We start from the raw sequence: 14,767 nt of genomic DNA on the forward strand, positions 1-14,767 counted from the left end.
AAACATTTGAATTTTTAAGTTTTTGAATCACCCAGTCTTCATGTGGTCTGTTTTATTAATTCTTCATTGGAAGGTACTTTCTTCCTTGATGACGTTTTGAACAGCAATTAGATACATAGACTTTACAGGACTTTTTAAAAAATATATTTTCAGCATCAATCATACTTCATTTTAAGATATCTTGGGAGTTTGAAAAGATATATATTTTTTTGTCATTCTGAGTATCTTTTCAGATTGTTGCAAGTTTTATTGCTTCAAATTCTAGTTCAGTCAAAGTTCATGAATGGCACATTGAGATGTGGACAAATAATTGGTTTATCAGCAGAAAACTTTCATTCTCTAATAAAGGGCACTGACCTTTTTTCTCTTTTTCTTTTTTTTTTTCCTCCAATGGAGAGGTTCTTTTTTTTTTTTTTTGTGAGGAAGATCTAACATCCATGCTAATCCTCCTCTTTTTGCTGAGGAAGACTGGCTCTGAGCTAACATCTATTGCCAATCCTCCTTTTTTTTTTCTCCTCAAAGCCCCAGTAGATAGTTGTATGTCATAGTTGCACATCCTTCTAGTTGCTGTATGTGGGACGCGGCCTCAGCATGGCTGGAGAAGTGGTGCGTCGGTGCGCGCACGGGATCCGAACCTGGGCTGCCAGCAGTGGAGCATGCTCACTTGACTGCTAAGCCAGGGGGCCGGCCCCTGACCTTTTTTTTCCCTTAAATATGTCAATCCCATTTCCACTCTAGGGCCTTTGCATTTGCTCTCCTCTTGAAATGTTCACAATCTTCACATGGATACATGGTCTTTCAGGTCTCCCTTGTTCAGATAGGATGTAACTCATACCACCTAGTCTAAAGTGTTCTTCCCACTCATCTTCTGTCCCATACCCTGTTTTATTTTCTTCACAGTGTTTATCATTACCTGAGTTATCTTGTTCATTTGTTTGCTTGTCTGCCTCTGCATCTCCATCAGAATAGGGACAATAGCTGTCTTGTTTGCTGCTGTGTATGTAGTGCTAGAATGATTCCAGATTCTCCATAAATATCTGTTAAATTAGTTTAAAAAGGAAAACCAAATAATTTCTATGTGTGTGTGCTCTGTGTAACATTCGTTGTATTCAAACAAAAATTAAAAATATTTGTTCAGTTATATTTGTAAACCAAACCAAGTAGTGCCTTCTTTTTTTCCCCAATCATTTAAAATTATTTTGTCATTTACTGTTGTTGAAATGAATACACTAAATACATCTTCAAAGTTAAAATTATAGTAGTTAACATGAATTGATTTCACCAGAAATACAGATGGGACAAATGACCTTTCACCCAAGAGACAATTGAGAATTTCTGCTCACAGCAACTGTGTAGTTGGAGTGTAATTCACCTTGACTCTGGTCTGGGATGGCTGACTTGCTTATGGTCTTTCTCTCAATTAGGGATCCATAAAAAAATGCCATGGATTGATGTTATTCTAGGACACTTCCTTGGAATGTATCTTAAAGTCAGTGTGTTTTTAAAAAATAAAAGTTCAAAACTACATAGAAAATATTATATGCAGTCAAATGAAACAGCATGGTAAAATAATTTATTTTAGATGCTGATGACTTCCATTCTTTAAATTCTCAGTTGACTGGGTCCTTTGAGGTAAGAACCTCAAATTCTAGATTTTAAAAATGACTGGAGTTTCCACAATGCTAGGTACTGAGCTGAACAATAGAAGACATGGAAATGCCTGCTCTTTAATGCATTGTCATTTGGATTAAATTCTTTTGGGTGCTTTTCAGATGCTGCTTCTCTCCTCCCTTCACTCATTCTTTTAGGAAAAGCTTTGACTTAGGGAGTGAAAGTGAAAACTGTATTTTTCTCTCATGGGTGGATGTTCTCTCCCCTTTATCTCCTATAGCTCCTGAGTATTGGTGTTCCATTGCTTACTTTGAAATGGATGTTCAAGTAGGAGAGACGTTTAAGGTTCCTTCAAGCTGCCCTATTGTTACTGTTGATGGATACGTGGACCCTTCTGGAGGAGATCGCTTTTGCTTGGGTCAACTCTCCAATGTCCACAGGACAGAAGCCATTGAGAGAGCAAGGTATTGATTGTATAGTTAGATAGTTATTTTAAAAATTGAATATAGTACATTACCTTTTATTTGAAATTATATATTTCAATGTAGATCATATGTTTTCAAATATAGATAAAAGAATAAAGGTTATCTTGAAAATTCAGAATTTGTAAGCATTCCATTTTAATTCTGGATGTTTGTTATTTAAAATGTGATAAAATGGGCGGCCCTGTGGCGTAGCAGTTAAGTGCGCGCGCTCCACTGCTGGCGGCCTGGGTTTGGATCCCGGGCGCACACCGGTGCACCGCTTGTCAGGCCGTGCTGTGGCGGCATCCCATATAAAGTAGAGGAAGATAGGCAGGGGTGTTAGCCCAGGGCCAGTCTTCCTCAGCAAAAAGAGGAGGATTGGCATGGATGTTAGCTCAGGGCTGATCTTCCTCACAAAAAAAAAATGTGATAAAAGATGGTCTGTTTTTTAAGTTAGTGAGGTTTATGTGTATTGAATAGTAACTAGACCTTTTGGAATCCAGTTTGAAAACTAATTTTTATATCCTCTGATCATGTATTATTTCTAAAAATCTATTGAAATAATACAAAATGAGGGCATGTTACTGCAAGTGTTATTTATAATGTTGGAAAACTGATAATAAAACTGAAATGGTGAAGTAAATTTTGATAAACTTTCATTTTTTTTTTCCCTTTCTTTTCTTTTTTTTTTTCTATTGATGTTTTAATGGTTTTTAACATTGTGAAATATTGGGTTGTGCATTTTTGTTTGTCCATCACCGTATATATGACTCCCTTCACCCCTTGTGCCCACCCCCCGTGCCCACCCCCCACCCCCACTGCCCCTGGTAACCACAGTACAGTTTTCTCTGTCCATGTGTTGGTTTATATTCCACATATGAGTGAGATCATACAGTGTTTGTCTTTCTCTTTCTTGCTTATTTCACTTAACATAATACGCTCCAGGCCCATCCATGTTGTTGCAAATGGGACGATTTTGTCTTTTTTTATGGCTGAGTAGTATTCCATTGTCTCTATATACCACATTTTCTTCATCTAGTCGTCAGTCAAGGAACACTTAGGTTGCCTCCACTTCTTGGCTATGGTGAATAATGCTGCAGTGAACATAGGGGTGCATAAGCCTCTTTGGATTGTTGATTTCAGGTTCGTTGGACAGATTCCCAGTAGTGGGATGGCTGGGTCATAGGGCATCTCTATTTTTAATTCTTTGAGGAATCTCCATACCGTTTCCATAGAGACTGCACTAGTTTGCATTCCCACCAGCTGTGTATGAGGGTTCCTGTTTCTCCACATCCTCTCCAACACTTGTTTTTTGTCTTGGTGATTATAGCCATTCTAATGGGCGTGAGGTGATATCTTAGTGTAGTTTTGATTTGCATTTCCCTGGTGATTAGTGATGTTGAACATTTTTTCATATGCCTATTGGCCATCTGTATATCTTCTTTGGAGAAGTGTCTGTTCATTTCCTCTGCCCATTTTTCGATCGGGTTGTTTGTTTTTTTGTTGTTCAGTTGTGTGAGTTCTTTATATATTATGAAGATCAATCCCTTGTCAGATGTATGTTTTGCAAATATTCTCTCCCAGCTGGTGGGTTGTCTGTTCATCTTGATTCTGGTTTCGTTTGTCTTGTAGAAGCTCTTTAATCTGATAAAGTCCCACTTGTTTGTTTTTTCTTTAGTTTCCCTAGTCTGGGTAGGCATGTCATCTGAAAAGATTCCTTTATAACCAATGTCAAATAGTGTGTTGCCTACATTTTCTTCTATGAGTTTTATAGTTTCCGGTTTCACCTTCAGGTCTTTGATCCATTTTGAGTTAATTTTTGTGAATGGCGATAGCAGATGGTCCACTTTCATTCTTTTGCATATGACTGTCCAGTTTTCCCAACACCATTTATTGAAGAAACTTTCCTTTCTCCATTGTATGTTCTTAGCACCTTTGTCGAGAATTAGCTGTCCGTATATGTGTGGTTTTATTTCTGGGCTTTCAGTTCTGTTCCATTGATCTGTGTGTCTGTTTTTGTACCAGTACCATGCTGTTTTGATTACTATTGCTTTGTAGTATGTTTTGAAGTCAGGGATTGTGATGCCTCCTGCTTTGTTCTTTTTTCTTAGGATTTCTTTAGCTATTCAGGGTCTTTTGTTGCCCCATATGAATTTTAGTATTCTTTTTTCTATTTCTGTGAAGAATGTCATTGGGATTCTGATTGGAATTGCATTGAATCTGTAGATTGCTTTAAGTAATATAGACATTTTAACTATGTTTATTCTTCCAATCCACGTGCATGGGATGTCTTTCCATTTCTTTATGTCATCATGGATTTCTTTCAATAATGTCTTGTAGTTCTCATTGTATAGGTCCTTCACCTCCTTGGTAAGATTTATTCCTAGGTATTTTATTCTTTTTGATGCAATTGTAAATGGTATTATCTTTTTGAGCTCTCTTTCTGTTAGTTCATTGTTAGCGTACAGAAATCCAACTGATTTTTGTAGATTGATTTTGTACCCTGCAACTTTGCTGTAGTTGTTGATTGTTTCTAATAGTTTTCCAACAGATTCTGTAGGGTTTTCTGTATATACAGTCATGTCATCTGCAAATAGTGAGAGTTTCACTTCTTCGTTACCTATTTGGATTCCTTTTATTCCTTTTTCTTGCCTAATTGCTCTGGCCAAAACCTCCAGTACTATGTTTGAACAGGAGTGGTGAGAGTGGGCAGCCCTGCCTCGTTCCTGTTCTCAGAGGAATGGCTTTCAGTCTTTCCCCGTTGAGTATGATGTTGGCTGTGGGTTTGTCATAAATAGCCTTTATTATGTTGAGGTACTTTCCTTCTGTTCCCATTTTGTTGAGAGTTTTTATCATAAATGGATGTTGTATCTTGTCAAATGCCTTCTCTGCATCTATTGAGATGATCATGTGGTTTTTATTCTTTGTTTTGTTGATGTGATGTATCACCTTGATTGATTTGCGGATGTTGAACCATCCCTGCGTCTCTGGTATAAATCCCACTTGATCATGGTGTATGATCTTTTTAATGTATTGTTGTATTCGGTTTGCCAATATTTTGTTGAGGATTTTTGCATCAATGTTCATCAGCTATATTGGCCTGTAATTTTCTTTCTTTGTATTGTCTTTGTCTGGCTTTGGTATCAAGGTGATGTTGGCCTCGTAGAATGATTTAGGAAGTGTTCCATCTTCCTCTATTTTTTGGAATAGTTTGAGAAGGATGGGTATTAAATCTTCTTTGAATGTTTGGTAAAATTCACCAGAGAAGCCATCTGGTCCTGGACTTTTATTTTTTGGGAGATTTTTGATTACTATTTCAATCTCTTTACTTGTGATTGGTTTATTCAGATTCTCCATTTCTTCTTGGTTCAGTTTTGAGAGGTTGTATGAGTCTAAGAATTTATCCATTTCTTCTAGATTGTCCAATTTGTTGGCATATAATTTCTCATAGTATTCTCTTATAATCCTCTGTATTTCTGTAGTATCCGTTGTAATTTCTCCTGTTTGATTTCTAATTTTATTTACTTGAGACTTTTCTCTTTTTTTCTTAGTAAGCCTGGCTAAGGGTTTGTCGATTTTGTTTATCTTCTCAAAGAACCAACTCTTTGTTTCATTAATCCTTTCTACTGTTTTGTTGGTCTCAATTTCATTTATTTCTGCTCTGATTTTTATTATTTCTCTCCTTCTGCTGACTTTGGGCTTTGTTTGTTCGTCTTTTTCTAGTTCTGTTAGGTGTAATTTAAGGTTGCCTATTTGGGCTTTTTGTTGTTTGTTAAGGTGGGCTTGTATTGCTATGAGTTTCCCTCTCAGGACCGCTTTTGCTGCATCCCATATGGTTTGATATGGCATATTATCATTTTCGTTTGTTTCCAGATAGCTTTTGATTTCTCCTTTAATTTCATCAATGAGCCATTGGTTGTTCAGTAGCATGTTGTTTAATCTCCACATTTTTGTCACTTTCCCAGTTTTTTTTTCATGGTTCATTTCCAGTTTCATAGCCTTATGGTCTGAAAAGATGCTTGTTATGATTTCAATCTTCTTAAATTTATTGAGGCTTACTTTGTTTCCCAATATGTGGTCTATCCTAGAGAATGTTCCATGCGCGCTTGAGAGGAATGTGTAGTCAGCTGTTTTTGGGTGGAGTGCTCTGTATATGTCTACTAGGTCCATCTCATCCAGTTTTTCATTTAAGTCTACTATTTCTTTATTGACTTTTCGTCTGGATAATCTATCCATTGATGTAAGTGGGGTATTAAGATCCCCTACTATTATTGTGTTGTTGTTAATGTCTCCTTTTAGGTTTGTTAATAGTTGCTTTATGTACATTGGTGCTCCTATGTTGGGTGCATATATATTTATAAGTGATATGTCTTCTTGGTGGAGTGTCCCTTTTATCATTATATATTTCCCTTCTTTGTCTTTCTTAACCTGTTTTATCTTGAAGTCTACTTTGTCTGATGTGAGTATGCAACACCTGCTTTCTTTTGTTTGCCATTAGCTTGGAGTATTGTCTTCCATCCTTTCACTCTGAGCCTGTGCTTGTCTTTAGTGCTAAGATGTGTTTCCTGAAGACAGCATATTGTTGGGTCTTGCTTTTTAATCCATCCTGCCACTCTGTATCTTTTGATTGGAGAGTTCAACCATTTACATTTAGGGTAATTATTGATATATGAGGGCTTATGTTGCAGTTTTGTCACTTATTTTCTGGTTCTTTTGCGTTTCCTTTGTTTCTTGTCCCATTTGTTTCGGACTGCCAGTTCAGTTTGGTTGTTCTGTCTTATGACTCTTCTATTTTTCTCTTTGTTTATCATAGGTGGTTTTGTTTTGATTATTTGTTTAGTGGTTACCTTGAGGTTTGGGTAAAAAATCTTGTTTATGAGATAGTCCATTATCTGATGGCCTCCTATTTCCTTATACTAAGTCAATTCAATCACTTTCCTCTTCCCCTTCTAAGTTGTTCTTGTTATACCTTATTCTATCTTGTGTTGTGGCTGTGTGTTTACAGTGATGAGGTTAAATTTATTTTTGGTGAGTTCCTTCCTTTGATCTTTTATTTTAGTATTTAAGTGGTTGCTAACATATTCCAGTAAAGATCTCTTTTTCTGAGTTTATCTGCTTATTTTTCTCCTTGCTTCAAGCTTTGTATTCCCTTTCTCTTCTTTTTTTCTGGCCTGAGGGCCTTCTTGAGTATTTCTTGTAGTGGGGGTCTCGTGGCCATGAACTCCCTTAGCTTTTGTTTATCTGGGAGAGTTACTATTTCTCCATCATATTTGAAGGATATTTTTGCTGGATAGAGTATTCTTGGCTGAAAGTTTTTGTCTTTCAGTATTTTGAATATATCATTCCAGTCTCTCCTAGCCTGTAAAGTTTCTCTTGAGAAATCCGCTGAGAGCCTGATGGGAGTTCCTTTCTACGTTGTTTTTTGTTTTTGTCTAGCTGCCCTTAATATTGTTTCTTTGTCATTGACTCTGGCTAGCCTTACCACTAGGTGTCGTGGACTGGGCCTTTGTCTGTTAATATATTTAGGTGACTTGTTGGCTTCGCTTACTGGTATTTCCTGCTCCTTCCCCACATTTGGGAAATTCTCAGCTATTATTTCCTTGAATAGGCTCTGTGTTCCTCTTTCCCTCTCTTCTCCCTCAGGAATACCTATAATTCTTATGTTACATTTCCTAATAGAGTCAGATATTTCTCGGAGTCTTTCTTCATTTCTTTTTAGTCTTAGTTCTCTCTCCTCTTCCATCTGGAGTATATCTGTATTCCTATCCTCTAAAGTGCTAATTCTTTCCTCCATATTGTCAGCTTTGTTCTTTAAAGATTCCAGATTCTCCTTTATCTCCTCCATTGTGTTCTTCATCTCCATCAGCACTGATTGGTTTTTCTTTATGATTTCAATCTCTTTTGTGAAGAAACTCCTAATCTCATTGAACTGTTTGTCTGTGTTGTCTCGTATTTTGTTGAGTGTTTTTATGATAGCTATTTTGAAATCTCTGTCATTTAGTTTATGGATTTCTGTGTCTTGGGGGTTGGTTTCTGGGTGCTTGTCATTTTGCTTCTGGTCTGGTGATTTCATATATCTTTGCATTGTGGTTCCTGTGTTGGCTTTGTTTTTCCTCATCCTGGAAATCTCTGGTTGCAATTTCCACCCGCTGCAACTGTGTGGTGGTAAAGGGCTGTGAAGTCTAAGCCCCCTGTGCTCTGCTGCGGTTTTTCTGCTGCGATCCGCAGTTTTTTTTTTTTTTTTTTTCCCACTGTGATCCGTGGGTTGGATCGCTTGATCTGGTTTGCCGCGGATCGCTTGGTCTGGTTTGGTTGGCTGAGCTGCAGGGTCCGGTTTGCAGGGAGGGGGCCGCTCTCTCTTTTGCCCTCTGGGTCCCTGATGTGGGAGGCTTCTCGTTGGCCCCTCGTTATCTACTCTCTGGGGTGCTCAGATGTTGATGGTAGCCCTCTGGCTCTTCTGAGTCCTCTGTGCGAGAGTTGCCCACTGGCTGAGAGAGCCAGAAGAGCTACGGTTTCCCTGCTGAGGGCCACCCCTCCCCCCTCTCTGGGAGCCGAGGGCCGCCCCTCCTCCCTCTCTCGGAGCCGCGCGGACCGGAATCGCTGATCTGATGGGGAGGGAGAGGAGTTCGCCTTACCTCTCCCCACTTCCTCTGGGGGCCCAGCACGTTCCACTCTCAGATGTGCAGCAGTGTGGATCTTTCGATCTAGCTTTTCACTGTCTGGGATTCTGTTGTTGGTCTGTGACTGTTCCTTTTGTTGTATCTTATCGGGGGAAGAGTTCCTGGGAAAGCTCACTCCGCCATGACGCTGACATCACCTCTCCAATCTTCGATAAACTTTCTTTTTTATATAGTCATTAAAATGTTAATAAAAATTTATATAATCAATTGTAAATGCTTAAGGTGAAATATTACAGGAAAACATACACAATTTGAGGTCCTGTTTGATCTCAGCTCTTTAAGGAAATGTGTGTATGTGTAAGCACATAATCATGACTCTGTCACTAGCTGTGTGATTTTGGCAAATTACCTATTCTCTAAACCAGTACTATCTAATAGAGTTTTCTGTGATGAAGGAAATTGTTTATAACTGTGCTATCCAGCACAGTAGCCACTAGCCACAGGTAGCTATTGAGCACTTAAAATATGGCTCATGTGATTAACTGAATTTTTTTTTTTTTGAGGAGTATTGGCCCTCAGCTAACATCTGTTGCCAATCTTCCTCCTTGTTTCCTTTTTTCTCCCCAAAGCCCCAGTAGATAGTTATATGTCATAGTTGTATATCTTTCTAATTACTCTGTATGGGATGCCGCCTCAGCATGGCTTGATGAGCGATGCATGGGTCCATGCCCAGGATCCAAACTGGCGAACCCCAGGCTGCCGAAGCAGAAGGCACGAACTTAACCGCTACGCCACCAGGCTGGCCCCTCATGTGATTAACTGAATTTTTAAATTAATTTAAATTAATTTAATTTAAATAGCCACGTGCAGCTAATGGCTATTGATTTGGACAGAAACCTTAGTTTCATCATTTATAAAATGGGAATAATAGTATTTACCTCATTGAATTGTGAAGGTTAAGTGAGGATTTATGTTAAACATTCCTGACACATAGTAAGCATTATATATATGCTCATCGTTATTATATATAAATAAGATATTTAAAAAAGAAGAAAATATACAAAAATCTTAACAATGGTGATCTTTTGGTCACGGTGTTATATAATGTTCTTTCTTTTTAATTTTTCATTATTGGGTATGTTATATAATCTGAAGTAAAATTTATTTTTAAATACTTATCAAAATGGAATGTAATTCTCTTTTTCTTCCTAAGGTTGCACATAGGCAAAGGGGTGCAGTTGGAATGTAAAGGTGAAGGTGATGTTTGGGTCAGGTGCCTTAGTGACCACGCAGTCTTTGTACAGAGTTACTACTTAGACAGAGAAGCCGGGCGTGCACCTGGAGATGCTGTTCATAAGATCTATCCAAGTGCATATATAAAGGTTAGTTGCAATTTTACTCAAATATTTTAGACTTTGGAAGCTGTGTTTGTTGTTTAAAGAATCAAGGTGGAGGTGGGAAAAGTAGAAAAATGTCTTTTTATGTGTTAAATAATCAGAAATTATGTTTGTGTATAAAACACATTTCCTGGGGCATTTATTGACCTGATTGGTTATCTAATTTTGTGGTTGCATTAATGCCCTATTGTTTAATTAGCAAATTTGCTTAAAAGTTTTAGAGTAATGAGGGGCTCTTGAAAATATTGAGTGAAAGAAACCTTTAAACTTGTATTCCTTTGATATAAAATATGTAAAAATCAGTCTCTGGAATTTTATCTTAGCCAATCTTCAGGATTTTATGAAAGGGAATTCTAAAATTAATAGCTTTTCAAATTAAGAACCTGAGAAATGAAAAATTCTTCAACACTAGGTTTTTTTTTTTTCCTTGAGGAAGATCAGCCCTGAGCTAGCATCCATGCCAATCTTCCTCTTTTTGCTGAGGAAGACCGCCCCTGAGCTAACATCTATTGCCAATCCTTCTCCTTTTTTTTTTCCCTTTTTCTCCCCAAAGCCCCAGTAGATAGTTGTATGTCATAGTTGCACATCCTGCTAGTTGCTGTATGTGGGATGCCGCCTCAGCATGGCCGGACAAATGGTGTGTCCGTGCGCTCCGGGGATCCAAACCCGGGCCGCCAGTAGTGGAGCACGTACACTTAACCAGGCACGGGGCCAGCCCCACCACTAGGTTTTTTAAGGTTAGTTATTTTGTGCATTAAATGAGTTTTATTTGCTATATCATTTTGTAAATTAAGCCTGAGGTATTTTTCATTAATTATTACATATTCAGCCCATTTCAATTTTAGTTTATAACATACATTGTTTTTGGAAGAGAAAGATAGGTAAATATATATATATATATATTTTTTTTTTATAATTTTATTTATTTATTTTTCCCCCAAAGCCCCAGTAAATAGTTGTATGTCATAGTTGCACATCCTTCTAGTTGCTGTATGTGGGACGCAGCCTCAGCATGGCCGGAGAAGCGGCGCGTCGGTGCACACCCGGGATCCGAACCTGGGCCGCCAGCAGCGGAGCGTGCGCACTCAACCGCCAAGCCACGGGGCCGGACCTAAATATATTTTTAATTTCAGATTTTTCACAGTCATCCTAAGCATTTTCCTTGTTAGCTACTGAAATTAGTGGAATTAGCTGTACCTCATTGCTTATTCCCAGGAAATTGCTTACCATACAAATAATATAGCCAGATAGTGTCTACAAAAATGGAATTGCTTGATTGCTTTTCAACAACAAACCCAGTATCTCGTTTTTAGTCACTATAGTTCAGTTAAAAGATACAGGGATCTGTTTTTTAAATGAAACTTTCAAATATATCGAGTATAGAGAAAAATAATAAACCCCCATGTACCCACTAGCCAGCTTCAACAATTATCAGCATTTTACCAATCTTTAAGGTGTTTCTCTACTTTTTTTTCTTGTAGTAATTTAAAGCCAATTCCAAACGTTATATTAGTTCACTCATAAAATACTCTGGTATGAATTGTTAATTGATAAATAGTTGTAGAAAATGTAATCACAAGCTATTTATCACACCTAACAAAATTAATAGTAATTCCTTGTTAAAAGTTTTGACGATTAGAGGACCATTTATAGGTTTGGTCTGTTAAAACAGTGGAATAGAATAGAACAATAAAATATTAAATTATATTTATTGATAGGATATTCATGGTGTGAAAAGGTGATTAAACAATACATAGAATATGATGGTGGTCTGGTGGTTAAGATTCGGTGCTCCCATGCCCATTGCCTGGGTTTGTTTCCTGGTCAGGAAACTATTGTTTATCAGTTGTCAGACTGTGTTGCTGTGATTCTGAAAGCCATGCCACCAGTATTTCAAATACCAGCAGAGTCACCCATGGTGGACAGGTTTCAGCAGAGCTTCCAGACTAAAACAGACTAGGTTGGAAGACCTGGCCACCCACTTCTGAAAAAATTGACCGTGAAAACCCTATGAATAGCAGCAGAGCATTGTCTGATATAGTGCCAGAAAGTGAGAGGGTGGCACAAAAAGACTGGGCAGAGTGTTGCTCTGCTGTACACAGGAATCAACTTGCTGGCACTGACAACAAAGAATGTGATCCCGTTTTTATTAAAGAGATAGTGTCATGGATATTTGTATTTGTTTATATATACCCACAAGTCTAGAATGGTGTGTACAATGTCTTATTGGGAATTGTCTCTGGGAAGTGAAATTATCTTTATTTGTGTTTTTCAATTTTTCCACAAGGAATTTTAGTTGTTTGTGCTTTGTTATTATTTTTAAATGGTGTTGGATTGCCTCAAATGTTTTGTAATCTATTTTATGTTTGACTTGAGAGAGTTAATTCATTTTATTTTTATTTTTTACTTTTTCCTCTCTGTCATTGCTTCTCCCTATAGAGCAGTTTTGCCTTAGTCTGGCACCTTGGGGTTCACATTTCAGAACCAGTTATTATATTTAGGAGGTAGAGAAATTTTGTCCCTTGAGGAAATTGAGTTCCAATCCCCAGGGTATTCTCAGGGCCTAATTCCTGTTGCATAGGTTTCTCTGATGCTTACCTCTGCTATGGGCAAGAATTTTATTCCTAGGTACATTTCTGATTAGCTGTCAAAGTATTTTACCAGCATTTGATTCATGGGCAGGTGCCCAGTTGTAGCCCTCAGAGAGCCTGGTTGTTGTCTCTTTCCATATTACTCTAAGAAGTCGAATTCCTGTTCTCTACACCTTCTGTATTTGTTCTTATCGTGCTGCTGTGAACATTCATGTACAAGTTTTTAGATAGATGTATGTTTTTATTTTCTTGGGTATATACCTAGGAATGGGATTGCTGGATCATGAGGTCATTCCGTGTTTAACTTTTTGAAGGACTGCCAGACTGTTTTCCAAAGTGGCTGTGCCGTTTTACTTTTCCACCAGGAATGTATATATGAGAGTTTCAATTTCTCTGTATTCTCATGAACACTTGTTATTATCTGTCTTTTTTATTTAGCTCCTTGTGGACTTGAAGTGGTATCTCGTTGTGCTTTTGATTTGCATTTCCCTAATGGCTAATTATGTTGGACATCTTTTCAAGTGCTTATTGGCCATTTGTATATCTTCTTTGGAGAAACATCTGTTCAGATCTTTTGCCCATTTTTAATTGTTCGTTTTACTGTTGAGTTGTAAGAGTCCTTTATGTATTCTGGGTCCCTTATCAGATAAATGATTTGCAAATATTTTCTTCCATTCTTTGGCATGTCTTTTACTTCCTTGGTGATATGATTTGCAGCACAAAAGTTTTTAATTTTTCTTTCTTTCTTTTTTTTTTTTGTGAGGAAGATCAGCCCTGAGCTAACATCTGTGCGAATCCTCCTCTTTTTGCTGAGGAAGACCAGCTCTGAGCTATCATCTATTGCCAATCCTCCTCCTTTTTTTTCCCCAAAGCCCCAGTAGATAGTTGTATGTTATAGTTGCACATCCTTCTAGTTGCTGTATGTGGGACACGGCCTCAGCATGGCTGGACAAGCGGTGCGTCAGTGCACGCTCGGGATCCGAACCCGGGCCGCCAGTAGCAGAGCACGTGCACTTAACCGCTAAGCCACGGGGCCGGCCCAAAAGTTTTTAATTTTGATGTAGTCCAATTTATCTATTCTTTGGTTGCTTGTGCTTTTGAACCATTGCCTAATCCAAGGTCATGAAGATTTACTCCTATGTTTTCTTGTAAGTGTTTTATAGTTTTAGTTCTTACATTTAGGTTTGTGATCCTTTTTGTTAATTTTTGTGTGTGGTGTAAGGAAGGGATCCAGCTTCATTCTTTTGCTTGAGGTATCCAGTTGTTCCAGCACCATTTGTTGAAAAGACTCTTCTTTCCTTTGTTAAATTATCTTAACACCTTTGTTGCAATTTAGTTGACCTTAAATGTAAAGGTTTATTTCTGGGCTACCAGTTCTATTTTGTTGATCTATGTATCTATCCTTATGACAGTGCTACTCTGTCTTGATGACTGTAGCTTTGTAGTAAGTTTTGAAGTTGGGAAGTGTAAGTTCTCCAACTTGGTTCTTTTTCCAGGATTGTTTTGGCTATTGCCAGGCCTTTGTATTTCCATATGAATTTTATGATTGGCTTGGAGGATATCTATTTTAATAGTTTTTCCATTCTTTGCATGTGTTTGGAGCGGAGAGAGAAGGTGATTATGCATACCTACTCGTCCATCGTGACTGGAAGTCTCTGGATTACTTGTGTAATTTGAAGTGAATGGACAGAGAACTACAGTGTTGAATATATACTATGTGCCAGACAGTAGTTATGAACTTATCGGATGTGGGGTAGTATTTAAAACATTTGAGCTTAAAAAATGTGGAATCTTGTATAATTAAAGTAATTTTTAGGATTGTCAAATAAATGTAACATCTCTATTTTGGTACAAATGGCTCTTTTTCAGTCCCCAGGAGATGAGATATGTCATCACCTGATAAACCACTGTCATGGATGGATTTTTATAGTAATCTCAGGCTTTTACTATGAACAATAAATAACTGTCTTGTGGGATATTTTAGTGGAGTAAAAAACAGCTTTCCATTTTTGTCATATTAACTAAGATTTAAAAAATTAATTCTGTTTACCAAGTATGTTATTGTTCTTCAGAAGAGTCTTCTT

The 14,767-nt window shown here is 37.7% G+C and overlaps 1 protein-coding gene across 2 annotated transcripts in view; it reads left to right on the forward strand.

Annotated features, from left to right (window-relative positions):
* SMAD4 (SMAD family member 4) overlaps window positions 1–14,767 on the forward strand; it is a 61,013-nt gene that overhangs the window by 32,449 nt on the left and 13,797 nt on the right. For both annotated transcript variants that reach the window (XM_058557152.1, XM_058557153.1), the window contains 2 exons: window positions 1,892–2,075; window positions 9,909–10,077. In XM_058557152.1, coding sequence (XP_058413135.1) covers window positions 1,892–2,075; window positions 9,909–10,077 — 353 coding nt within the window. The remainder of the gene's footprint in view (window positions 1–1,891; window positions 2,076–9,908; window positions 10,078–14,767) is intronic.

The sequence above is a fragment of the Diceros bicornis genome, chromosome 16, assembly GCF_020826845.1.
Source record: "Diceros bicornis minor isolate mBicDic1 chromosome 16, mDicBic1.mat.cur, whole genome shotgun sequence".
Classification (NCBI taxonomy): domain Eukaryota; kingdom Metazoa; phylum Chordata; class Mammalia; order Perissodactyla; family Rhinocerotidae; genus Diceros; species Diceros bicornis.